This window comes from Artibeus jamaicensis, unplaced genomic scaffold (genome assembly GCF_021234435.1).
Source record: "Artibeus jamaicensis isolate MK-2021 breed Jamaican fruit bat unplaced genomic scaffold, CSHL_Jam_final contig_797, whole genome shotgun sequence".
Classification (NCBI taxonomy): domain Eukaryota; kingdom Metazoa; phylum Chordata; class Mammalia; order Chiroptera; family Phyllostomidae; genus Artibeus; species Artibeus jamaicensis.
The window spans coordinates 13,796,757-13,823,052 of NW_026521977.1; the positions used below are offsets into that span (position 1 = coordinate 13,796,757).

Here is a 26,296-nt window from a genome sequence, read left to right on the forward strand (position 1 = left end):
ATTGTCAACTTGGCAGCTCAAGGGACTGACCACATACGTGCTGATGCAGAAAAGTAAACTGTACCAAAAGGTAGGCCTCTCACCCCTTTTACCTAAATTTCCCAGAAAGAGAAATTCTGTGCCATACTGTCTTTCTAGCTTTAAGTAATTTTTTTAAAAAAATTAACTTCCAATATTCCTCTAACAAAATGTTAATGGTGATGTATGACCTTAGAATTACAGGGGAAGCAGTCAAGAGTCCATCCATTGATTTTTGTCCAAAAAGAAAAACATAGTAAAAATGTACTTTTCGGTTCTTCATTTTCATTGAAAGATTTTTTAAATTAAATTACCAAGCAGGGTAATTGAGGTGAAATCTTTTAGTCTTACCTGAATCCATGAACATTTTTGGTCTATTTTTTTCTCTCTAAGAAAAAAACAGACCAACAGAAAGAAAAAAACAGACCAAAATACAAATTAAGGTTACTCGATAGACACTTCTGTACAAGCAAAAAACGAAACCTTTTGGATGATTTCTCTTCTCTTTCTTTTTCTGCTACTAGCTAGTCTCAGGCTTTTATAGTTCTTCTTGGCACAAGCCACATGACAGTGATCTCACTGCAGCTTTGGAAAGACGGGTTGGTGCAAAGTCCAGGATGTAGGTAAACACTTGCCATCCGAAGCCTTTTCCCCTTAGTTTTACATTGAGGTACGGAGTGGAGGTATGTCATCCATAGGAATACCATCACGTGCATTTTCTCGACCTGCTGGCATGGATGATGAGTCATTGACACTTTGGTTGTAATAACTAGCATTCCCAAAACTCACATCATAAGGTTCCGGTGCATTGTCTAATCGCAGAACTAAAAAAGTAACCAAAGGAAAGTGTTTTATGGTGACAGTATGAAAGATGCATACACACGCAGGTATCTGCCACACCTTAGGAATCATTCTAGGTCAGTAAGTACGTCTACCCTTTACATGGGCTTTGTAGATACTAGTTTTGAATTTTTAAATAAATAGATGTTTTTAAACCATTTCTTTCTAATACTAAAAGAACAGTTTAACTTCCAAAATTTCCCCACTACTGCACCAAATCTAAAGGAACTAAGGGAGAAATCACAACAAAAGTGTTCACAGCAATATTTTGTATAAAGAAGTGTAAACAAATGTCTTACTACTTGAATCTTGTGAGTTCAGGCCTTGTCAATTGATATTGAAAATGTTTACTTCTGGTGTAAAAATAATTTTTAAAAAATCTAGAGAATTAATTTTAAAACCAGTGTCATTATTCTACCAAGGGACTTCATGTGGTTGAGCCATTAAATGTGGAGATGGGAGAAAACTCTCTGTAAAAGCTTGTATGTCCTGCCGGCAGATCCACCCTACCCTGTACTCAAGGTTTCATGACAAATGATAAAGAATTTCTTTTCTTTTTCAAGAAACAGCCAATCATTATTTCCTTAATGAGCTTGAACTTGTATTCAAAAAAAACTTGGTGTGTAGGAGGTACTTTTAAATACTAAATCTATGACTAATTACGAAGTAGATTATTAATCTAATTGCTCATTGAGTGTTGTTCTTTGTTCATATCCTATCATTTTCTTGAACCATCTCTTTACAAACTGGTCTCCCAGGAACTGTAGGGATCCCTGATCTGTCTTGAAGGAGTAAAGGAGATGGTGTAAATGAGTTGTTTTCTTTTGCCTCAGTCACATCTTAAATTATATTAATTTAATACACTGAGCTTTTCGTATGTGGTTATAGATAAAGAAAAATATTCCAAAAGTCAAAAAAAACCCTGAAACACCTTGTTAGAAATTCTATTGTTTAATTTTGAAAACTTCCATTTTTTACCTTATATGGATTGCTAGAAACTCAGACGAAATTCAGTTAAAAGTACAAAGTGGATTTGGTTCCGAAAAAGAGTGTATTTCAGTCATGGTCTCAAGTTATCAAAGATCAACAGAACTCGCCAGTTGACCCCACTAGGGTCATGTAACTTTTTTTAATGATAGCAAGAGTCCCTTGTGAAAACCAGTGAACCAAAGGGATGAGTCAAACATTCGAAGTGATTTCATTTGTGTTCTAAACATTGAATTGTTGAGAGCAAACTCAGTGCTTAATTCTTAGCAGTTACATTATTTTATTCATACACATTATGGTTCTTTTTTATCATGTGAATGGGAAAATCTTGAACTAAAGTAAACCGTGCTTGTGACTTTACATAGCCAAATAGGCAACTCTTTCGAAATCATATTTAAGAGACTCAATAAAATAATTAGTATAGGTGTACTGTATCTGTAAAACTTGTGAAGAGCTTCTAATTAGAATATATCTTTGCTCCAATTGCTGCTAATAAAAAAACCCAGCAATGCTAACAAAACTGGCCACATTTTTCTCAAGACCATAACATTATCTTCCAATTTTACACATGTATTTTAGGTTCAGGGATTATTATTTAAAACCAACTGTGATGCAATGAGCAACAGTGTCAAATATTTGAACATTTTTTTCTCGCAGGTTCATAATTATTTGGTTTATGTTATTTGAGAACCAGAGAGTAGATCAGAATAAATCTTTGGTCTGTTCCTGTCATGTGACCTTGAACCCTTCTAGATAATGCAGTGACCATTAGCAATTGACACTTAAAACCACTGTGGGAGGATGAAGTCCTGAAAGTTGTTCTTACCTGGTTCGTTTCTATCGTCGTAAAGTCGCCGATGGGAAAATGAACTTGTCTTCCTTTTTCCACACAATAAGTAGCCAACCAGAGTAAGCAACGAAGCGCCCAAAATAGCACCTAAAATGGCCCCAAATACTATTCCTGTATTTCTATTCTCTAAAGAAAAAAAGGAAAAAATAGTTTACAAACAAGAAATTAAAATAATTGTTTGAAGAACAGATATGTGTGTATACATACACACATCCGTACATACCCGTGGACTTCCTATGTACCACAAAGAATGTTTAAAAATATTTATATATGTATTTATTTATTAGATAAGAGTGATATTGTATGAGTTTTACCCAGTACTGAGTACTAGGGATATATTGGCAAAATATGTTTCCCGATACAACCAAGTCCTAGTTTTGTAACAGTGTCTCGTTACTTCTCAACCCTGATACTACTGACATGTCATGTGTGCATTCCACCGGGACATAACTTCTGTGTTGAAAGCTGTACTGTTTTTAATCAACTCTGAATCTCTGATGAACTTTACTGGTGAAATGAACTTTGAGCTTGTTTCTATGATAATTTGGAAGTAAAAAGCTAACGGGAGTAAGCGCACAATAGGAAATGAACCCACAAAGCTCCACGTAAAAAGGCACAATCAGAAAAAAACAATTTGTTCTGATAAGGATACTTTGCAGGAGAACAAAGGACCAGAGCAAGGTGTTGTCCATGCCTTGCACGCAGGGAACAAAATGTGTAGGTCTGAGCCTAAGAGAACCCACGATTTCACTCTGCCATCCCCTTTACCAAGTCTGCATTTGAAGGCCATCATCATTAAACTACTTACTACTCCCTGAATTCATATTTAGTGTATTTTACTTGTAATGAGTTTCTTTAGTTTATTGAGAAGCTGACTAATTACGTAGGTATGAGCTCTTATATAGTCTCTGATTCTATATGAAACCCTATTTTTTTTAAATCACTAATCTTCACACAAGAAAGTTAACAGCAAAGTTACTACTAAAATAAAAGTGAAGCAAAGTTAGCATTTTTTGAAATTAAAGAGAAATGGCAGGAGTAGGTGCTCAGTGTTTTCAATATGTATTTTGAGTTTAGAGAGACAAAAGACAGTATTTTTTAAAAATACTTTTGGCAGAATATTAGAGCATGTCTAAACAGAGTAGATGTGTTAAAATTAGAGCTAAAGTGAAAAATGAGCGAGCAAGCAAGCAAAATACAACCAGAGACACTGAAATTGAGAACAAGCTGACAGTGACCAGAGTGGAGGTGGGAGGGGGTAGTGGGGGAAAAGGGTGGAGGGTTTGCAGGAACAATTATGAAGGACCCATGGACAATAACAGGTGGGGCTGGAAACAGGGGAGGGGGTGGGGAGGGCTGGAGTGGTGGGGAGGGGCGAAAAGAAAAGGCAGAAAACTGTACTTAAACAACAAAAATATTTAAATATATATATTTATGTACATTATATGTATTGTTTATATATAATGTACATACAATATATGGGTTGCAGAGCTATTGGAAAGCCTAGATTTCAGAATCTAAAACCTTTCCTGTACACTTGTAACAATTTTCAGATAGTAGCTTATATATATATATGTTTTGGTGTTTACATCATTAATATAATCTGTAAATAAGTTGTATTGGAAATTGGTGAGTTTGTAGTCAAAAAGAGTATTTTTTTAGGTTTCAAGAAAATAGAAACATGGTTAGACCTGAAAAAATATAAAGCAATGAATTTTCATTAAATATTAGAGATCTGTCTCAGTTTAGGTTCTAACGCTTGATGTAATCCCTAAAAATGAAAGATAAAAATGTCCCCATATACATTTTTTTTGTGATAGAGGTAAACTTTATCTTATGGTGTTCATTGAGTACTAAACCAAAAATTAGGCATGATTTCCTTTCATTGAGTTTATTTACTTAAAAAAAAATCAGTGTTTTATTTTCCTGTGATTGCAATGAGGTATCAGATAACTTATATGTTTACTTACATCAAGTTTCAAAACCAACAGACATATATTTTTACAGTTCATTTGTACAGTATTCCTAAAAGCATATGAAATTTCAAGTAGTCTTTCTAGAATTCAGTGGAAATTGTTAGACAGTATCTCAAAACTGTATCACTGCCTCAGTCTCCATTTCTTTTCAACCTGACCTACTTCTCATTCATCCCACTGTTTCCTCGTGTTTCCCTACAGGAATGACCAGCATATGCTGACTTAAGTTCTAATATTCCTTCCCTTTATCATGGTTACCCCTAAAAGTGAGAGCGACCTAGGCTATTGTAGTCTCCTTCATTTTCCTAGGATGACGCATTCCCCAGTTGTAATCCATGTGATTCATTCGGAGATTATTTCATACCAAAGGAAAGTTAAATATGTTTATATTTACCTTCTTGGGGGTCTGATGTATTTGGGAAGATTTTTGAATCATTGGTGAATTTTAAGGTGGGCTGTAGAGTCATTTCCTGGTAGGGGGTGAACGCTGCTATGTTGTCGCTGGTGGTGCTGAGCCAGGCGTCTGGCTCTGTGGTCATGGGACTCACCGACGTGGTGGCTGGGGCCGAAGGGAGGATGCTAACTGTAATGGAACCGTTGTCAGTTTTCACGGTGTCATTGGCCAAAGACCAAGGAACCTTTTCTGAAGGCACGGCAGACGTAGTAGTATTGGGAGTCTCTGAGAGGGCCAGAGAATTTTCATCTGTTACTGATGAGTTCTGAAGCAATTTAGGAACGTCGCTGTGGCTGGAGGGAGCGCTTTCAGAAAAGACGGGCGTGGTTCTTGGACTCCAGGAAAAGTCTGTGCTCAAATTACCGCCGGAATCTGGTGTTTCAGGACTTCCATCTGACGGATCCATCCGAGAGGAATTACTTGCTTTGTGATTGGAGGTTTCTCTGTCTTTAGCTAAGTTGGAATGTGCTTCACCTGTGAAAGGATCAAATTCTTTTGCCTTATTTTTTAAGCCTTCTGCAGCGTTTTCTGTAGTATTTACTTCCAGAATTTCTTTCCCATGGCTTACAAATAGGAGAACACTAAATAAGGTTGAAATCCACAGAAGTTGCGTTGAGGTCAACATTATAGCTTTCTTTGGTATTGGAGTTGTTCAGGGGAATCTGGAGGAAAATAACAACCATTTGAATCATTAAACAAAGATCTACACTTTTAAAGTGATAAAATCTAAAGACATAATACTGAGATAATAATACCATACTCTTAATTCCAAAAATTTGTTTTCTTTGAATTATGTACTAATATTAGAATAATTGAGTTCTGTATTCCACATAATATTTTTTCTTCCTTTAAGAAAATTCCATGCAAAAACTTTGTCAGGCAAGACACCACTATTCCACTATTTCAAATATTGTTGATATGTGTGTGTATAACCAAGTAAACCAAGTAATTTTAAAAAATATTGTAAATATAGTGCATGTAGATTTACAGCTGGCTGATTCCTTCAACTTATTTAAGGAAAACATGTTATTTATAAAGATGTACTTTTGAATATTATGAAAATTGAGTTACTGAATATACACTAAATGTACTACTTTAAAGTGAATCAATGAACCAACTTGAAAAGATTTTATACCTAATTTGAATTATTTGAATTTGAAAGTAACATTCATTTTTCAAAATACTTCTCATGATACCCTTCATTCAGAAAGACTTTTAGATTTGAGGATACTCTTTAATTTCCTTATTGCATTAATGAAGCATCCGGTTGAGAGTGGTATAAATTACCTAGCTAGATAGTAGCAGAGTTGGGATTTGAACCATGGTCCTGACCTCCAATCCAGGCACATCATTTTTCATGTTAACTGTCTTCTACACTACTGTGAAGTGCTACTAATTCAGTAGCTAGCAGTATATGGGGAAAATGGTTTTGAAAGTACATTTATATTAAAATCCTGGCTTCTGTCACAAATAACCTATGAAAATCAATGATCATAACCAGCCATGGTTTTATCATCATCATAATAACTATGTTGACTTCACAGTGTTGTTCTGAAGACTGAATGAAATGATTTAAGTAGAAGTATTCTGAACAATATCTCGCTTAAAGTAAGCACTTCATAAACGTTAACCTCCATTCCTTATTATTGAAATGTAATATTTCTGTGAGTGTCTTACACTTGACAAAGTTTACAGTATCATCTCACATGACCATGACAGTGATCCCTTAAGACAAAAAGAATAGCTTGTATCACCCCCATTTTGCAGATGAAGAAACCAAGGTTCAGATGTACGAGAACATTCATAGGAGCATTATTTATGAGTGTCTCCAATCTAAGCACCCATCAGTAACAGACTGGTTAATAAATTGTGTAAGATTAATATGTGGACATTAACAAACTAGAACTACATACAGAAATATAGGTGATCATCACAATTATAATGCCAGCCTTAAAATGCCAGTTGTCCTGGTGATTACATATAAATAAAGTTCAAAAGTTGGCAAAAACAAACCTCGAATGTTAGATGTCAGGAAAGTGGTCTCTTGTGGGGAGGCAGGGACAGTATTGGTTGGGTCACCATGGGAAGGGCTTCTCTGTGCCCACCTACTCTGATTCATGACCTGGTATGGGTTACATAAGTGTTTGAATATTTGATAAGGCTATTTATTTATATTTAATGAGCATTTTTAGTATAACCAAGAAAATTAATTTAGGCTTTAAAAATTGTTAACATAACTAGAAAACATTACTACTATTAAGCATTTATTATATCAGATGCTCTGCAGGTTTTCTCATTCAATTCTTACTAAAAACAATCAAATACTGAGAAAGGAATTATTAATTCTATTTTACAGATGATGAAATGAGGCATAAAAAATGAACATAATGTGTCTAAGGACACATTATCTAAAAACATACAACTAAAGAAACAGAGTTAGTTTCAAACCTATGCATAAAGCCAGCAATTACTTACCTATGTAACAAAAGTTACAAAAGAATATGGAACTTAGTGATTGGCTACTGTTTAGAACTTCTCCCGTCAACCTTGTCTTAGCACAACTACAAATTTTATTATTTTTCTATTTTAATTATAGCAATTTATAATCTCATTTTTTAAACACTGGAAAAAATGGGCATTTTACTTTAAGTAACTCCCAAACACACTAAACACAATTTTATCCTAATTGAATACATTTTAACAATTGTCTCTATGGATTCTATATAGACTTTTACCGCGTGGTTTATGGATTAACATGAACAAAACAAATGATTTCCCCAGGACTTATATTAGTTCACTCACATTTCATTAAATGAATGCCTCACCTAGCACATCAAAAGTGCAATTCCATTTCATTTAAAAATATTCACATGGACCTTTCCAGAAGCACCCTTCTCCTGTGAACTCCACTGGGTTTGTGGCAAATATTATAGCCTTTGTCATTATCTGCTGCTAGTGATCTGATTAGTTTATGAATTGTACGTGGTCACCCGTCTTATCATTATTATGCTGCTTGATCTGGTTTCCTCCACCTAAGCTTTCTGGTTTTTTACTCTTTCTAATGAAGTGGTCACCAGAGGGTAAGAAAACGCCCCTTGACTGTTCTTCTACCTTTCTTGTAATGTTACAGCAAAAACGTGGCATTGAGCTTCCATTCCCTTCCCATAATGAGAGTCCACTTAACAAGAGTCAACAAAGTGAGTTTTGTTGTCCCTGTCTCCCTTTGCCTGTAACATGGAACCACCAAAGGGATCTCTCTACCCTTCACCTAGTTTTTTTATTGTAACATGAAAACTTAAGGTATCGATACCCCAAATGAGCCAAACATCCTGTTACAGCCTATAAAGAAGGGGCAGAGAGGGATGAGACAGAATGCTATGAATACTATTTGCATTTTATTCCTAAATGAATACAGCTGTGAACATAGACTTATTCCTGCTGTCCGGGTGTGGCAGCAAGGACAACTTTGCGTCTGTTCGCAGGCCTATAAGAGAACCAAGTAACACCTTTTCCTTAGGTCCCTGCATCTTAAAGGGATAGAAGTAGCCAAGACTCAAAACCACATTTTTGTTCTGTAGTTTTGCTGGAGCAAAGAGTAAGCAATTTTGGTGAAGTCTAATCCCATTCTGAATTGAAGGAAGCACATTATAAGCAGCAAAGGCTAATGGAGGAGGTAGAGAAGCTCTGGAGGGCAATGCAATAACAATATATCCTTTCTCTTTGCACTTTCCTCTCAGCTCGTCTCTATCTCCAGAGATCAGATTCTTAAACTACATTGTGAACTGTTATGTAAACTAAGTTAGGCTGGATGATGGATGGCATGTTTGTGTGTGCCCAAGTTCATCTGTCAACCAGATGCAGTATAGAGGGAGACAGGCAAAAAAAAGAGAGAAAAGTGAAGTTGTCCTGGGAGAGAAAATTGGGACGACAAACCAGGTAGTATCATTTCCCCATACCCCGTTCTCTGCCACTTCTTGCCCATCAATGGAAACTCACAACAGAAACTTTGAGGGTGTAACATAGGAGCAAATCTGAGATCATTACAAACTTCAAAAACAACCTAGATTAGAATTATTATAAAGGGAACAGAAAAAAGAATGTCCATCCACGTTGTGATCGCTTAAACACAGATTCTAAATATTTCTGTATATATTGAAATGTTTGTATTATTTCTAGTACTTTATAACTTGCAAAATATACTTTCAGGGAGTGTGAGTTTCACTGTTTTTAAAATAATTCCTTTACACAGAGGAAAATAAACACTATTTTCTCCCTTTCTCTGGTGTTGGTACTAAAAAGAGGTTTCACATTACTACCTTTGTGTGGAGGGCTACAGAAGGTGGTGAGAGAGAGGGAAAAAACTGGCCCTTATGGGAGGCAAACCCGCAGTCTCTGTACAGAATTTCACTCCTCCTTAAATGCATGAAGACATTATTCTGCCCAGCTTCCATGTTCTATGTCACACTTGTTTTATACCAAGATTTAAAAATAAGAAAATATCTTTCTTTGTGTCAGGTAAATCAACCCATGCAAGGGAAGGGAAATGCTAGTCATTCTGAACTCCATCAAAACCAGGTTTAAATAAAAACATGAGTTCAGGTAGGTACAATGAGGGAATAACATAAAAACACGTTTCTGTAGTGAAACAACTAAAGAGTATACTGGGCTACTTCTCTCTTAGTTGCTTTTGATCACTCCTTGTTATAGATTTCAGACCATGAAGAAAGACAGATAGGTTTTGTTTGTCTTTGTCATAGGAAACTCAGTCTGACGCGTAGCCCATGTCTGAGACAGACCTTGAGCGTTACTGTGAGTGGCTTTTCCAATCTCGGGCAGTGTTTTCCTTTCCTTAAATGAAAGAGCCACAAGAAATGAGAACGTAGCAAATCGTGACTCCATAAATGCTTCTTTTATGAGGATTTTGAAGGGATGCAGAGACCACTAACCGTAAAGTCAGACTATACCTGAGAATCATAGGCATACCATTTTACTTTTATTTGCTTCAAACAAACAAAATAAAACAAAATAAAAACAAACTAAGCAAGCAACTAGAACAAGAACAGAACCACAGAAATGGAGATCACATGGAGGGTTAACAGTAGGGGAGGAAGAGGGGAGAGAGGGGGAAAAGCTACAGAGAATAAGTAGCATAGATGGTAGGTAGAAAATAGACAGGAGGAGGTTAAGAATAGTATAGGAAATGGAGAAGCCAAAGAACTTATATGTACAACCCATGGACATGAAGTAAAGGGGGGGAAGCGGGTGGGAGGCAGTGTGCAGGGCAGAGTGGAATGGTGTGGGAATGAGGCAACCATAATAGCATAATCAATAAAATATATTTTAAAAAAAGAAAGAAAACTGTGACTTTCCTCCCAGTTCCTACAGAAAATTTTTGTCAAAAGTTTGTAAACATCATTCTAACTAAAAGTCTGAGAGGTATGCACACATCCAGTAAAAATACAGAGAATGTCTTACTCCCAGGTATCTTGGGCGTCGTTAGTCGTAAACTTCAGTACTGAAATAATTAGGTGAAAGAATGTCATGCTTAGAAGGAAAGACTCGTCTCTGAAAGAAATATTCTGGACCCCGATTCCCAAACACATGCCTTCTGTCCAGTTTCACTATCTGCAGAAACAGCCTCTAGGGATCAACTAGAAAGTGGGCGAACAGTAAAGCAAGGTTAATTTTGAGAAACTGTATTTGTCCCATGGGGTGTCTTCTGCAAAACTGACTTAGCCTTTAGATTTCCAGCGAGTGGTGGACACGTGTGCTTGTCATGCTAAGTATTATAAACACACATTTTGCCAAAGTTCCTAAAGAAAGTCTTTGGGAATGTAATTCATTGTACTAGGAGATTGCTTTTTAAAACTATCATATTCTAATACTTTCACAACAACCTTGAAACCTAAATGCATGACTGAAATCTAAATATTCAATTTACACTCATGCTGGCATCTGCACTTAAAATGTTTTTACTAAGAAGTAATCTGAGGAAACTCTTACTTGGAATCACTAATGTTGAAGGAAGGTTTTTATTTTAGCTCTTCAGTTGGTTTCATTATCTAGTAAACTCACTTAACAGTGCACATACTCATCTGGAAGGTAGTTATTTAATGAAATAACTACCTGTCTTTACAATGGTCTAGCTACCTCCCAGACTGTTTGCCAAAAGTTGAACCCACTTTCATTCTCTTTAGGAAATCAATGAAAGAGAGAGAGGGTCGGACAGACAGACAGACAACAGGGTCGGGAGAGGAGGAATCCTAGGTAACGCAGCACCCAGCACACACTTACCTTTAAGTCTAGGAGGTGTTTACAAACAGGAACTGAAATTCCACAGCTCTCCCGGCTAAAATGAGTCTGCCGTGCATTAGAGAAAGCGATAGGTTAAGTATGACGATGTCCCACTAAGCAGGAGGGTGGCAGAGAAAATTAGGTGGAGCTGGCTGTATCTTGCTTGTGTAATAGAAGAACCCAAGAACCTGACTGACCTGCTTCTCAGCTGTCAGCACGAAGATACAACCTCATTCAGGCCTTTAAAAAAATAAGTCCAACCCTCCAGCTTTCATAGGTTGGTTGTTTTGACTTTGGGGCCAGCTAGTTGTCTTAAGCGGTGCAAAACAAAGGGCATTTATTTCTTGTCCTAAGTGAAAAAAGGACAAAGACTTTGGTAATAATCCTGGTGCATCAGGAATGTCTGACACATGCTGGGTTCCCACTTTGCAGGTGAGGAAACCAAAGTGAGTCACACCCTGCACCTGCTGCTGTCTTCTGGCCGCGCGTGTTCTCTTGACTCAGAAACAAGTCTCTTTCCCACCGTGGAATGTTCTCTTTGTGTACTTAAAACCTGAATGGAGAAAATATGGTGGGGTCACCAGTGGGGAGCCTTCTCTGCCATGCACTGAAATCCATTTTAGAGAAAGTGACAGTTAATACAAGGTGAATTGATGTGTATTGGGATCCTTGAGAAAGCTGTAAGCTTTACGTTCCAAGTAATCACTGGGACTGAGATGGGATTGCTTGCTGACTTGCAGAAGTTTGAGGGGTAACTGGGGCCTGTCTCCGAGTAGCCACACGATCCTGAGAAATCCTGGGAGCTTTCTCAGTTAAGTAGTTTCCATCCTGTGTTCTCTTTGCTTTTACTCTCAATTTCGAAGCTGGAGAGTTTCAGAAGTGCCCAGGTAGTGCTTAATTAAATGCTAGAGTTGAATAACGACCTGGCATACTTCCTTCACTTCCTTTCACGGCTTATGAAAAGGAGAAGAGTGAAACTGCACTTTCTGGGATATTCAGAACATCAATATTTGGGGCCTGGCGCCAAAGTCTGTTCAGCTAAGTATGCCTGAGGTTCGTGCTTAGTTTCTGTTGTGCAAGGAGATAGGTTTCCAATTGCTGAGAGAGAAAGCGAAACTTTAGCTAAGGTTCAGGAGCTTCAAGTTGAATGCAAAGAATCTGCCCAGTTAATTGGCCCCAGGAAAGAACAAGGTAATTCTATAGTTTTTAATTTTAAGAAGCCTAAAGGACCTTTCAGAGTTTGATTATAAATTAAGCCAACCCCTAGAAAAATGTTCACTCAAAGAATATTTAAGCTGTATCTGCATTGGTATGAAGAAAAACAAGTTAAATTTAGTAAAATGACTGGTTACTAAGCAATGGCTTAGTAGAATTCAATTGGTTATTTTCAGATTAGTCAGTTACTGGGGGAAAAAATTCAACTGAAATAAATATTTTATGTCTGCACTTAGGAAACTGAACATGACTGGGCCGGATTGATGTCCCTGAGAAATTTTTCCAGATACATGTATGAATCTATTACCATTTTCTGACTTGACCCTCAATTATGACCTATTCTAAGCATAGAAATTACAAGGCACTTTTGCTACCCTGCTCTGCTTTCACTGCCATAAAAGTCAAAGCTCACCCGCCATGACCTTCTTTTCTGAAGACCCTAACTGTGGTGGCCTCAGAACCCGTTTCACCATCACCCTGCTGACATTCATAACCACTTGATGAGAACTGACCCTGGAGATAGACCCTGCCTACCCTCCCTCAGGTACACACTGGAAATGCAGATAAGCTGTCAATAAAAACTATGCATAAATGTAATGCCTTAGTTATTGCTTTGCTCACTTAGTTGTGGCCACCTGTGAAATCACCTGTGTTGAAGTTAAAAAGTAGTTTTTTACAAAACAAATCTCATGGAAGGTCCATTTCCAGGTACATGCGGTATTTTGGAAAAACAATCCCATGGCAGACCTTGTTTCACTAGAGTCAGCCCAACAGTAAGAGACAATGACCCGACAAGTTCGTCAGCCAGACCAGCTGAGATGACACAATAGTGCAATGCTTATGTGAGTTTTTCTTGCTTACCTACTATGGTGCTTTTCATCTGGCACTCACTGATTGCGTCACAGCCATTAATTAAGTCTCCCAATGTGTATTGGAAGAAGAAACACCTCTTTGTAATGGTGGAAACACTCACAAGTGAAGTTTCTAGAACATGAAAAATACAGAGATATTGTCACAGTGAATCTGAAAATAGAAGCAGAGTAGCTTGGGAGCATATCTCAAATAAAATCAAAACATTGTTCTAGATTTAAAAGATTTTTTTCCCCCAAATCCTATAGTTTGGCATGCCTGATGCTGAAGTCACACATAGGGAATTTGTTGCCTTAGGTCAAATCCATTAACAGCAAGTTATGAGTTTGAAGCAGAATATAAAGTGAATTCAGTTTTTTCTCCATGTAGAAGCGTGGACATGTTCAGCAACAAATAAATATTTGATTAATAATAAAGTAAACAATATGATTGTGTTCAGCAACAAATAAATATTTGATTAATAATAAAGTAAACAATATGATTGTTATATTCTTTGAGGATACTTCAATGATATTTGTCAGAAATACAATGGGAATTGATGACTGGAAAATTTCTTTAGGGATGATAATTGTTGTTTTAATATTCTGTTAGAAGAGAAATAGAGGGATCATTCTCATGAATGCTGAGTTGTTCAACATGCAAGCTTATTTTTTTCCTGTTAACTCAAAGATAGTATAATATGGTCTTCTTCATTTAACTGCAGCTTTATGGGAAAAGTTAAAAACTCCATTTTGTTGCTACGGGCTTTCTAGAACTTTGCCCTTTGTTAGGTAGAAGTTGTGACATAGTGTGTACGTATATGCGTGGGTGATACTTCTGTGCATATTACACAAATGGGGAGCTAAGGAAGGTTGCAAAGCTGAGAAATCACACACAAACTTTAATCCACTATGGCTCAAGGAAATGGGTGATGCAACTGTAATGAAACCTGCTGCATTCTTATCAACACATTTATCTCAATATATGTTCTTGGTAAATGTCTTCATGAAGACAAGAAACTAAAATAGAGTTGATGTTGAAAGCTATCTCAGTAAGAACCAGTAGATATCCAAGGATGCCTCAGTCAATTGAAACCAAATGACATTATATCTTGGAGATGTTTTTAGAATAACATCTTAGATTTTATGTTTAGACCCATTAAATTTTGGAATAAATTTTATTGTTTTATTTTTAATTATAATAAGTCGATCCAAATTGTTGTTTAAAAACCCTCATATTCACAAGAGATTTTAAAAATAATTTTAATTTCTTTTATATTCTTTATTGTTTTAGGGAAGTACAACAAGATAATCAATGAGCACTATAAGATATAAATATGAGTATAAAGGATAATATTCTGTGGTATAAGTAGAATGGAAATAAATTTTAAAAACTTGTATTATATCCTTGCCCTGAATTAATTTCTCCACAGCACTTAATTCCCAGCTGCCTATCTTATTTATTTTTGTTGTTTATTATTCCTGTGCTAGAAAGCTGCTAAAAGTAGCATTTTTTATTTGCTTTCTTTCTTACTTTATCCACACAGCTGAAATAGTCCCTGGCACAGACTACATGCTCAATAAATGTATAGATGAATGAATAGATGAGTGAATGGACATAGGAACAAACAAATACATTTAACAATAATAACAAAAATAAGTGAATATACTAAGGGTAAGACAACTGCTGGCCCACTTTTCTTCTTCCTAGAATATTCTTCTACTTATTGTCTTTGCAGATCTGAAGTCTGCTTTTTTTTCACCTAAAGGTATCCCTTGGACATATTTATATAATTGTACATATAGATCCTTGACCAGTTTCCTTTAGCAGGTGATAAGAGGTGGGAGCTAGTTCATGAGAAGATCTGAAAATAGCTAGGGGTACACAAATCTTGTGTTCGAGCAAGCGAGAATAAAGAGACTGGCACAAAGCTAGATAGTGGGTAGATATAGTTTGGGTGGATGATTTCTTTGAATACTTTATTTTTAATGATAAAAAAGACAGAAAAATTGCAACTGAGAGTTATATGATTCCAGGTACTGGATGTTAAGAAAGAGAAGAAAGGATGACAGCATAGCAGACTCAAGAATCCACTAAAATCCATTTTAAATGAGAGAAGTCACCAAGCATAGCTATAATTTTCCCTAGCAATGTCCAATGTGGATAGAGTATGGTTTCTAACTAAGGTCATGTTCAATCTATGGGTTCGTGACAAACCGAGAAAAGGCTTAGAGAGTTGAATGTATATGTAAGTGAGTGAATTAATGTAATGATTGACCACTAAAAATACATAAAGAAGGAAGTGAGTGTATGAAAGGAAGAAATGACATTGAAACTATGACAGGTCAATGGATTAAAAATCTGCATCAGGGGAATATTGAAAATGTAGTTCAGAGTGAGCTAGAAAAATGAAGGTGATAACTGCAGATGGTGTTGAGGGTGGGTGTGCAGTTATTGATCAGAAGTATGCCATGGAAGTACATGAGTAATACAGAGTAGGAGAAAATAACTTTGAGGGTAGACATCAAAGAACTGAGAAGCAACGGTTCTAGAAAGATTATCTGCATATATTGTAACTTCCAAGAATTATTTTGGGAGTTATGTTAGTAAGAGTTATACTAAGTCAAGAGTTTAAAAATCTTCGGAGCAGATGGGGGAAGTGCCCCCAAAGTGTGTTAGATGACTGCCACCGGAAGAGGTAGTAGGAAGTATGGACTGATAATGTGACCCTCGACTCTGGGAATCTTTAAGGAGAGAGAAAATTGCTCTTGAAGCATCAGTGAGGAACAAGCTATTCACTACTTCACCTTCAGTACCTACTGGAGTGGGATACAAATAGCCATCACCTGAGAATGCCCCATGGAAAGTTGGAGCCATCCCAGGTATCAGACCAAGAATTGCAGCAACATGAAAGACTTTGCTGTTGATGACTTTGAGTAAACGAGGACATAGTGGAAATATCTCAAAGAATTGGGATGGAGTGGGGATGTTCTCAAAGGAAACCCCCATTCCTTGGAACTCAGAGGATTAAAATCTAAGGGTTAAGGGATGACGTGAAATTTGGGGTCTTCTCGAGGTGAGTGATATGAGTGCAGTTAAAGAGCAAAGCGATTTAGTCCTTGTGGACCCAAATGTGAGGGAGACGGGACAGCAAGGTGTGTGTATGTGGAATACGGGTATGGGGACATCTTGTCAAGATGGGGAGTTCTGGGCTTCCTCTGGACTCCTGCATAGATGAGTTCTGAAGTGTAGCCTCTTGTTCCTAACACCTGAAACAACTTTTCAATCCTGCAAGTAGCAGCCTGCTGGGAAATAATATTGCACTCTTTAGCAAGTACAAGATATTCTGCTGAGTGGGAATAGCACACAACCGATTCATTCCTGTCTGACAGAGTCTATTGTTAAACGTTTCCTTATTTTAGAACCCTAATTTAATTATAGAGTTTAACCTCATTAGGTTACAGTTGCCCAATTTCAAAACTGTGTAATCATTTTATATGGACTTAATTAAGTACTCAAACAACCAGGCATAAATATAACAAAATGGCAAAACTGGCAGACTGATAATATTATAAATTATTTTGCCATCTTTAGGAAAAAAATTCATGTGATTGATTAATGCTTTCTAAAAGTACATATCAAGTCAGATCATTGGAAAATCCTAGATCTCTAATTTGTTTCTCTCTGGCTACAAAAGTTGTAATAGCGAAACAACCACCTGAGCAGCAATAGTGCATGAAGTCTATTTGCTGAGTGTCCTCAGCCCTGAGCCGTGACCCAGAGTGGGGCAGAGTGAGCGAAGACGGAAGTGCCTATGCTAGGTCTGTACTCTCCGAAGAAAAGCCTTGAATTGTTCCCTGGCTCAAAAGCTGGGGCAGGAGAAAAAGGAAAAATGTTCTGTGACCTGAAGAGGATTTTGAAATCAAGTCCCCCATGCAACAAATAACAATAAGTGGCTTTCACATTCACTTAAAGGACAAATATCACCTTAAACACTTTATAGAGAACAATGAAAATGTTGTTTTTAGCTAAGTGGATTGTTCCTAGAACCTCTTAGCTACAGAAAAAGAAATTTCTGGGCTGAATCAGGAGACAATCTTTAAAAAAGGCACCTAAGGTGCTTGTAAATCTTCTTTGAATAACTATTTTAAGCCAGTAACCTGCCTTAGGAGTCAGAGTGGCCTGGGGTAAAGTCAAGTCCATCTGGGCACAGGTTGTAAGTTGGGGAAAATTTCTAGTGTGTTTCAATATGAGCTGATATTTGGGAAATAATTTTTCACCGAGGAGTTTCTGGCTCCATTCATTCCTGACCTCATTTCTCTCCCGTTATCAGTGCCGACCACCAGGGAACATGGGCATCTCTCCACACAGCCCCCAGCCTGGCACCTGGCAGAGTCGGCAGGTGCATGGGAAGGAGTTTCCTCAGAATCCATCCCTGTGTTTTCATAGCTCGATATAACCGAACAGCACATGGAAGTGCCTGCAAGCCCCTTGAACGCCTTACTAAACCCAAACTGAATGTATCCCTGACTCCACATTCCATCAGTCAACTATGAAAAAACATTCAGGGCCACTCTATCATCCAGGATTTGGGGCAGACAGAGATTCTAGTTGTGGCTAAAAGGAGCTTTTAGACATATCAAAATAATAAATATAAGCAATTTAATTATCCTTTCACTAATTGAGTGTTTGCGTAAAGTGTGGACCAAGAAGTATCATTTGCTTCTGCATGACTGTCCCCACAAAATTTAGACAGAGTGGTTTAATCAAAGAAAAAAGTCCTTTCAGACAATTAAGTTATAAACGTGTATCAAAATCTCAGTAGAGATTTAGTGCAAAGGAAATATTCTCTAAAAGATTTACTGCAAAGGAAATATTCTCTAAATATTCTCTAAAAGTGGAGACTTCTGTCCTGGTAGAGATATTTATAAGAAAAGAGAATGGTTAGTAATCATTCGTAGACTACAGAAAGGGAGGAGAATGTGCGTTCAGGACTTTAAACTTGTCACTGATGGACCACTGTTGACTGAATGAGCAACTAACCTCCTGCAAGTCCTCAGTCTCATTTAGATCTATTAGAATGTTGCAATTTTGCTTAAACGTTCTGTCTGTGATGATAATTCTTAGCAGAAGTATGTTGTACATTCCATAATTCAAGAAGGTCTATCCCAAATCATGTTTCCTTTCCCATGGAAAAAGATCTGGATTTGAATTTCACCCACGTGACTTCTTCAGGTAATTTAACCTCCAAGCTCTTCCTATGCTTATCTACTGAGTGAGATCAGTAATCTTTATTAAGCCTGGGTTGTTGTAGAAATCATATTAGGTAATTTAAAAATATCTAGCACAAAGTCTGAAACATTATAAGTGCTCGATAAATGCTAGTTCTGTTTAGGATATAATACAACTCATTTCCTTTTCTGTACACTTTTTATAACAGCAACCAAATACTGTGCTTTAAAAAAATGTTTTGAATGGAATTATTCAAAGGCAGTTTTACAGTCTTAAATATAAAAGAAGGAAAAAGATGATATAAGCCACTTGCTAGATATGGGCAAAAATGGGAATTAATATAAAGAAACTTATGGCTGAATTTTTATAAAATTGAAATATAACTCACTGACAACAGCTCTATTACTCCTGAAAAAAATACAGTATCTTAATGCAGTGAAAACCAAGCAGTTTATTAAGAACTAAAAGAATGTTGAAAAAAGTTGGTTATTACAATTTATTTGACTCTTAGAATGAGTTAAGCGTAGACTACTTACAAATTGTACCTTATTGCATTCATGCAACACCCCCATGAAGCCAATTTTGTGATTGTTGGTAAGTTGTGTAGACGGAGGCTTCTCATTGCTTAGCCGTCTGTCCAGGATCACACCGTTAGAGAAGACCACTGAACATGGCTATTACAATTCATGCTCTTTTCCCCACACCACATCACTTTTCCTAAATGTTTTTTAGAATAATTATAATTCAATCAATATAAATTTTATTGCATTATTACAAAAGTGAAGTTAATAATTTATTTTATACTGGTTGGCATTCACCTGTGGTGCCAAGTACTAGTTCGAGAGGGATGCCTTTAAGGTAAAAAGGCAAATACGTAACCATGTACTGGGCTCTGGTTAACCACCATGAATGCACACCTTAGTTTGGAGCACTTTCCTGGAGGCCATAGTGGTTCCAGGGGTTAACTGGACAGTTTCTCGGTCCTCGTGAATGTTTCCTGGGAAGGACAGGACAGCCTATGAAGGGTGTGAGGCCTTTAAATAACTTAGTTATGAGTTGGTGTTTTTTCTTCTTTGTCACAAGTTAATTACCAGGATGGCCGCACCTCTGCCTGTCAGCAACATACTATCCTAAATATATTACTCAAGAAAGTTACCTTCGTTGGAATGACCAAAATTTTAATAATAGCTTATTATTAGTGGTGGGATTGTAGGTGACTTATTTTCTTTACAATTTTAATTAAGTCATTTCAACATATATTTACTGAAAGCTAAGTATCTGGCAGGCCCTCCTAGACACCTGCTGGCGCCGCATTTGTAATCAGAAAATGTTCCACAGAATAAGGAAAGGAAGTCTATCATAGAGCTGAATGATAGGATGAGGAAAGGGCCTGAGAAAAATCAGTTCTGTGCTTTAAAAAGGTTACCTTATATTTTGTTTAAAAATACAAAGCAAAAGCTGACAAGTTTTTATTTGAGCGACTCCTCCAATTTTTCAGCAATTCAATTGAAAGGATCAGTTTGCACTTGAACAGATGCTACTAAAATGTCTAATATATAAATGCCGGTAGTGTATTGAGTGACGGTGTTACCAGAGTAAAGATGTCCATTTGCCTGTGTGCATTAGAGCCCAGTAAGACAGGAACAGGGTTTTGCAAAAAAAGTAAGGGTTTATTACTTGAGAAAGTAGCCCATGCCTGGAAGCACAGGTGAGCTGATGAAAGACCTGGCTACCCTATGGCTTCCAGGGGATAGGTTACACGGGAAAAATCATTAGTCATGGTAAGGAAGGGAATTGGGGTCAGGGTCATGGTCTGTCCTGATGGGTCAGCACTAGGGTAGGGGCAGTGGATCAGTACATCTGGTCCTCAAGTCAGCAGTGAGCAGCTTTGTTTGAATTCACTGATTTTCTAGGGTGGAGCTGAAACACAACTGAGACCTAGATGTTATCTCTGGTTTGACTGAAACTCTGTCTCTTTGGTCAATAGACCCGAGGCTTTCTTTGTTCCTAAGATTATTCGACACTGATTAGAGCCTCATTGTCTGAAGGGCTTAATGGGTAAGAGAGTTGGGTGAGCAAGGGAGAGGGAGGCAGGTGAGTCAGGGCGCTGGATGAGGCCAGTTTGAACCAAAAGGAAAGAAAGTAGAAAAGGTCAGGTTAAAGAAATGACATGTGGTGTGGTTACAACTGGAAGAGTTAGCTTTAGAGTGATTCTTTACCTGAAGGTTAGGTCTGCTCTGGTCAAGATGGTGGTGAGAGTCCTCATTGTTTTAATATAACATGCCATGTGCAGGTAGCTTGTTATTTCTAAACAAATTTTATCAGGGAGAAAAAAATGTCAAGTCTGATTTTAGGAATTGGTAAAGATTTTATATGTTCTTAAGGGTCAAATGCTGGCTGTACCTTGTTCTTAGAACCTAGTTGTTTGTCGTTTCCTATTTAATGTTGTTAGAGGGGAAGGAAATTAGAAGTAAAGTCAGAGAAAGATCCCATATCCTTAGACAAAGAAGAAATTTAACAAGACATGAAGGGCTTGATTACGCAATGAGTCCTACGTATGGTTGTGCCAAGTACAGTTCAGCTCAAATATTCAAAATCTGTCACCTCACAAATATTTATAGGCTTTGTATATTAATTAGCTTACTTTATATTCAGGTATAGACCTCCATTAATTTCATATCTGCTAAATGTTCACCAAAAAAAAACAAACAAAAAAACAGTAGCATTCCTAGGCATGGAAATTAAAATGTGCCTCTGTCATAGCCATTCTGCTAACTGCATAACCTGTTCCGCGAGATTTCTATTTTTACCTCAAGTATGAGGATGTTGCAATACATTGTGGGGGAAGCAGAGTGTGCTTGAGGATGTTGCTGAAAATTCACCTGGGAAATGGAGGTGAGTCTTTAACAGTACCTGGGTGTTGTCCAAATTGTCACTCTCAGAGTTGTCGCTCTGATAAACTGTTGTTTCAGCTGGGTCTTGTTTCAGGGAGATTGTAAGTCTTTATCTCTTCTGATGAAAACAATACTTGGAATTCCGTTTTTGTTCTCCATATTCAAACATATTTAAGTTCATTTGTGTTGGGAACTGACCTCTTTCCCCTGCACCCCAACCCCCCTAACAACTTCTAACCTTGCAGAAAGAAGTACGGTGAAATCACTTTCAAACTTTTAAATTAATAATTTGTTCAAGTAATATTGAATTTGATCAATATATAAAATAGATAAAAAAGGAACATTCTCTAGTGTTCACACATTTCACATTGAAATTTCCCCTTCACACATTTCCAATGAAATTCTGTGCAGCATAATTTGAAAAGCTCTGGAATAATGGAAAGAACGCTTGACCAGGAGTTAGAGTCACAGTCACTGGGTTCCGTTCAGCCAATCAGTCCAATTTAATAGACATTTATTGAGCATTGTCAGTGTTCTAAGCACTAAAAAATGATAAGGGGGAAAAAGGGACTTTGGAATCTTACCTTCAAGTGTAAGAAAAAGCAAGTACAGGAACAAGTGTAATAAAGTGTTGCAGGTGCTTTGGCAGATTTCTGGACAAGGTCAGTGATACATGACAACCACTTGGGGCCTTGTTTTCTGTAAATTTAAAATAAATAACTGGAAACAAACTGCATATGGAATCTGACGTATTTTATATGCATGACTGTTCGATTCCATCACTCCGGGCCTTTGACTTGATATCACAAAGGAGAGCTGCTGGCAATGGACATGACGAAATGGACATGGCATGTGCCTCTTTGATGTTTTGAATTTTAGAAGAGTTTGTCATGATGGTCAGAAAGGCAGGAATAAAAAAATTAATACAATGTATGGTTGCCAAGGAAAAGAATCAGGCAGTAGCATCTCCAGCCTTTCCACAACACCCCTTCTGCCTCCACAACTCATGTAAAACCGGGCTTTCCCTTGATCACAAAAGCTCTGCTCCACTGGAGGCCTCTCACCCTCCAACTCCACCCTCAAGCCAGTTTCATGAAACCCAGGGGAAGGGTTGATAAACCTTCCACGTAGAACAGTAAGAAGAACGTAGGCAGTGGACACTTCTTGGATCTACATATTTGATATATACATACATATGTATTATATAAGTATTTCTATTACTTTATGTCTGTTGACACTTTATTCTTTGTCAGTGGAATGGCTTTCACTTTATATTTAACTTTTAACGCATTTTCATTTTAATATTGAGTTTAATATGCTTCCTTTCCTTTGCACCATCCCACAGCCACCAGACTCCTTCCCAGCCACAGTTCTTTCCCCTGCCGCGTCATTGTTTTCTCCTTCAACCCCGCGCTACTTAATGTCTACCACTCTCGCGATGCTTCCCATCTCCCTGTCTCCAGGATACTCCTTGCTTGAAGACTTTCACAGCTTGCTCTCAAATTCCCATTCCCACCTAGGAGCATCTCCACTCTCAACTTTATCTGTTAACATTAAGGGAGGCACCATGGTAGAAAGAGTATGAATTTTTTGAGTTAAAAATAATTTAGGGTCCAATCAGCTGTGTAACTTAACCAAGTCACTTAATCTCTTCAAATCCTAAATCTCTAATCTTAGAAGCACCAGAGTAATAACAATAGCCATGTTATGGAACATTTCATATTGACTTACCATTTGTAGTTGCCATTCATATTTTCTTAACTTTTGAGAATGACTGTGATAGAGATTAGGAGTAATGTGTCTACAGTGATAAACTCCATTTGTTAAAACTCTTTACAAATAATTGGAAGTTAAAATGAAACAACAGTCATTATTCCTGACAGCTTGACCTTAAACAATTCTGGAATTAACATCCTGGCCCCATAACCATGACTGACTTCTGTTTCACCTTTTTCACAAACACAACTATGCTTCCTCTGGGTGCCGGAGATCAGCGTCGGCTGCATGTCAGACGTCTTTGGGAGCTTCAAAAACATACCGGCGCTGGGTTTGTCCCCAGATTTAGATTTAATTTCTCCTAGGTGGAGCATGGCATTAGGATATTTTTGCAGCTCTGAGATGTTAAACTAAATCCATGCCCTTGCTTCACTTGTCCAGCTCTTCCACCCGCCCACCCCCCACCTTTTCACCCCTGCTGAAACCTGTCTGAATCCTGCCATTAACTCTCCTGTATTCGTGCAGTCTGCTCCTTGCATCAGACACCACCTCGTTCAGCCAGGATCCCAGAGTGAACTATGCATACCAAACTTTTCACCACCAATTTTAACAAAATGACTGTTTGCTTGCCATTTTTGTGGTTTACAGGTACCTTTCTTAAAGTTCTCATTCAAAGAGTCCTTGACAGATTCCTGTTTCTTTTTGACATTTTCAGGACCATTAGTCAATCCTCAACTAGTGACCAGTTCAATGCTTTCTCTCATCCTCTTTTATCAAGAATTGGGTTAAATTCATAACACTCTTCTGGGAGAAAGAAAAATGACCAAATTGAGACACTAAAACTTTTAGTCCACCATCTCACATTTAGAAGCTATAAGTTATTTTTTAGAATCTATTCTTTAATCTAGGAAGCAAAATGTGAGCCAGCGGGATAAATCTTGCTGATGACTTAGGGCAGTGTCATGTTTTATTTCACTGGGTATCATTGGCATTTGAGCATATTTAGGTGGACTAGGAACTTTCTAGTTTAGGTTAGGCTCCAACTTTTCTTATTGTTTTTGTAGTTGGCCACATACATTTACCAGTCAGAGAGGTTTGAGAATAAAGAGGGACTTTAAATTTGGTATTATTTCCAGTTAGGTTTTGTGTTTTTAAGGCTTAAGGGCCAAGCCATTATTCTGGTTTGTCTTGAATATGGTTAGTTCATATCCAACCATGAGTTAAATTGATGCTTTTGGATAATTGTTGGACGGCAGGACTGAAAGGGTGTCGGGAGGCAAGCAGGGTAGTCATTTCAGGAAGCAAATGTAAGAATCTGAGCATGTTCATCTTGAGATTAGACTGAAGAACTACAGAAAAGAAAAATGTTTTCTCAAGAGTTTTGTTCAGGCAAAAATTAGGTTATAATAGAAATGTAATTAGACTAGGAAACAAAAGTGGTCAGAAGGAAGAACAAGAATGCAAGTTGCTGGGTGGAATCGGGTGTGTTTGGCCCTGTCCGTGATCTTGGGAGAGCCATCTATATATCAGGTGCCACCTGCTTTGACCCTGGAATGGGAATTCTAGTGGTTGTGTTGGGTTGTTTAGAGATTTTCAGTTTCGGGTCTCCAGCAGCCTGAGATGACCACTCAGGAGTGGATGTCCTTTTTAAATGAGGAACATGAATCTGTGAGTCAGTACCCTTCAGTGTAGTGGTACCAGGGCGAGTTAGTAATACTATGGCCCTTTCCATCAGGGCTGAAGGGCATCTTTACAGAAATGCCATTTCCAAAAGACATCATCTCCAGGGTGGGGATCATGATGTAGGATCTCCATCTCCCCAATTCTGTAATGGAAAGATTCCTGTAGGAAAATGGAGTTAGTCTGCAGGGCCCTATAGGTTCTTTCCAGTAAATCAGGAGGCATCGGGTCAGCGATGCAGGTTCATACATTCCTTGATCTAATCTCATGGGTCTGCTGGTGATGCTTTCAAAAGGTGACAGTCTGTGTTTGCTGAAAAGAGTAAATCTCAGGCTGAGCAATACCCAGGGAAGAAATGTAGGCCAAGGCAGATTAAAAGAATCCACCAGTTTGCCAAATGAGTTTTGATTATCAATTTAGCCTGTTCTTTGAGACTGGAGGACCGGGGATGATATGCACCATGGAAGTGTTTCAAAACCAGCCAGATCTTACCAATAAAATGTGTAATGTGTCCTGTGGTGTGAGTTACTCAGTCCCTAAAGACTTCTGACGGGATTCCCCAAATAGGAGAACTTTTCTGGGAGTCAATTTACGTACTGCTGAGGCTGCGGTTCTATGGCATGGGAATGCTTTCACCCAAGGAGAAAACAGACAGTGGGGCACAAACACATATTTGTATCCTTGAAGGCAGCAACCAAATAAAATTCATTTGCCAGGCCTGAAAGGAGCTTAAACACAAGGGGAAATGCCTAGGACAAGTATGAATGGGTTTTCCAGGGCTGTACTCTAAACAAATGTGGCTTACACACACACACACACACACACACACACACACACACACACACACACCCCTGGGAAGCTATCTTGGAAATGGCTTCAAGTAGTGTTTTTTTTTCTCTGAAACCATTATGTCTGTGTCCCAGTGAGTTCAGTCATGTACATATTGTAGCATATGATACTGCATGTGATCAGGGAGAACTACCGGTCATTTGGACCGTAAGCTTCTTTTAGGGTCAAATGTATAGCCTTTTTCTAAGCATTTCTTTTTGTTTGATTGAGCAGCTAAGTGCAGTGCTTCCATAATTTCATGTTTTATGTCCCTAATTACTTCAGCTGGTAGCAGAGATGTCTCCATTAAGGGCCGCGATTGTTTTAATGCTGCTAACTTAGCAGCAACAAGATTGATCAAGTGATGACCACCACTTTTCTTTGTGTTTGACATTGAATGTCCAGGAAATGTCATGGTTGCTAAAGATTTGGGTAATTGGATAGCCTTTAAAAGTTCTAAAAC

The 26,296-nt window shown here is 37.7% G+C and overlaps 2 protein-coding genes across 4 annotated transcripts in view; one reads left to right on the forward strand and one right to left on the reverse strand.

Annotated features, from left to right (window-relative positions):
* Positions 1-26,296, forward strand: part of ANO3 (anoctamin 3) — a 287,665-nt gene that overhangs the window by 225,579 nt on the left and 35,790 nt on the right. The window lies entirely within an intron of this gene.
* On the reverse strand, positions 606-11,499 carry MUC15 (mucin 15, cell surface associated). The gene is made up of 4 exons (XM_037132985.2): positions 11,420-11,499; positions 5,066-5,787; positions 2,672-2,821; positions 606-842 (listed from the first exon to the last, which is right to left on the reverse strand). The coding sequence occupies exons 2-4, from the start codon at positions 5,748-5,750 to the stop codon at positions 679-681; spliced, it is 999 nt and encodes a 332-aa protein (XP_036988880.2). The 5' UTR covers positions 5,751-5,787; positions 11,420-11,499; the 3' UTR covers positions 606-678.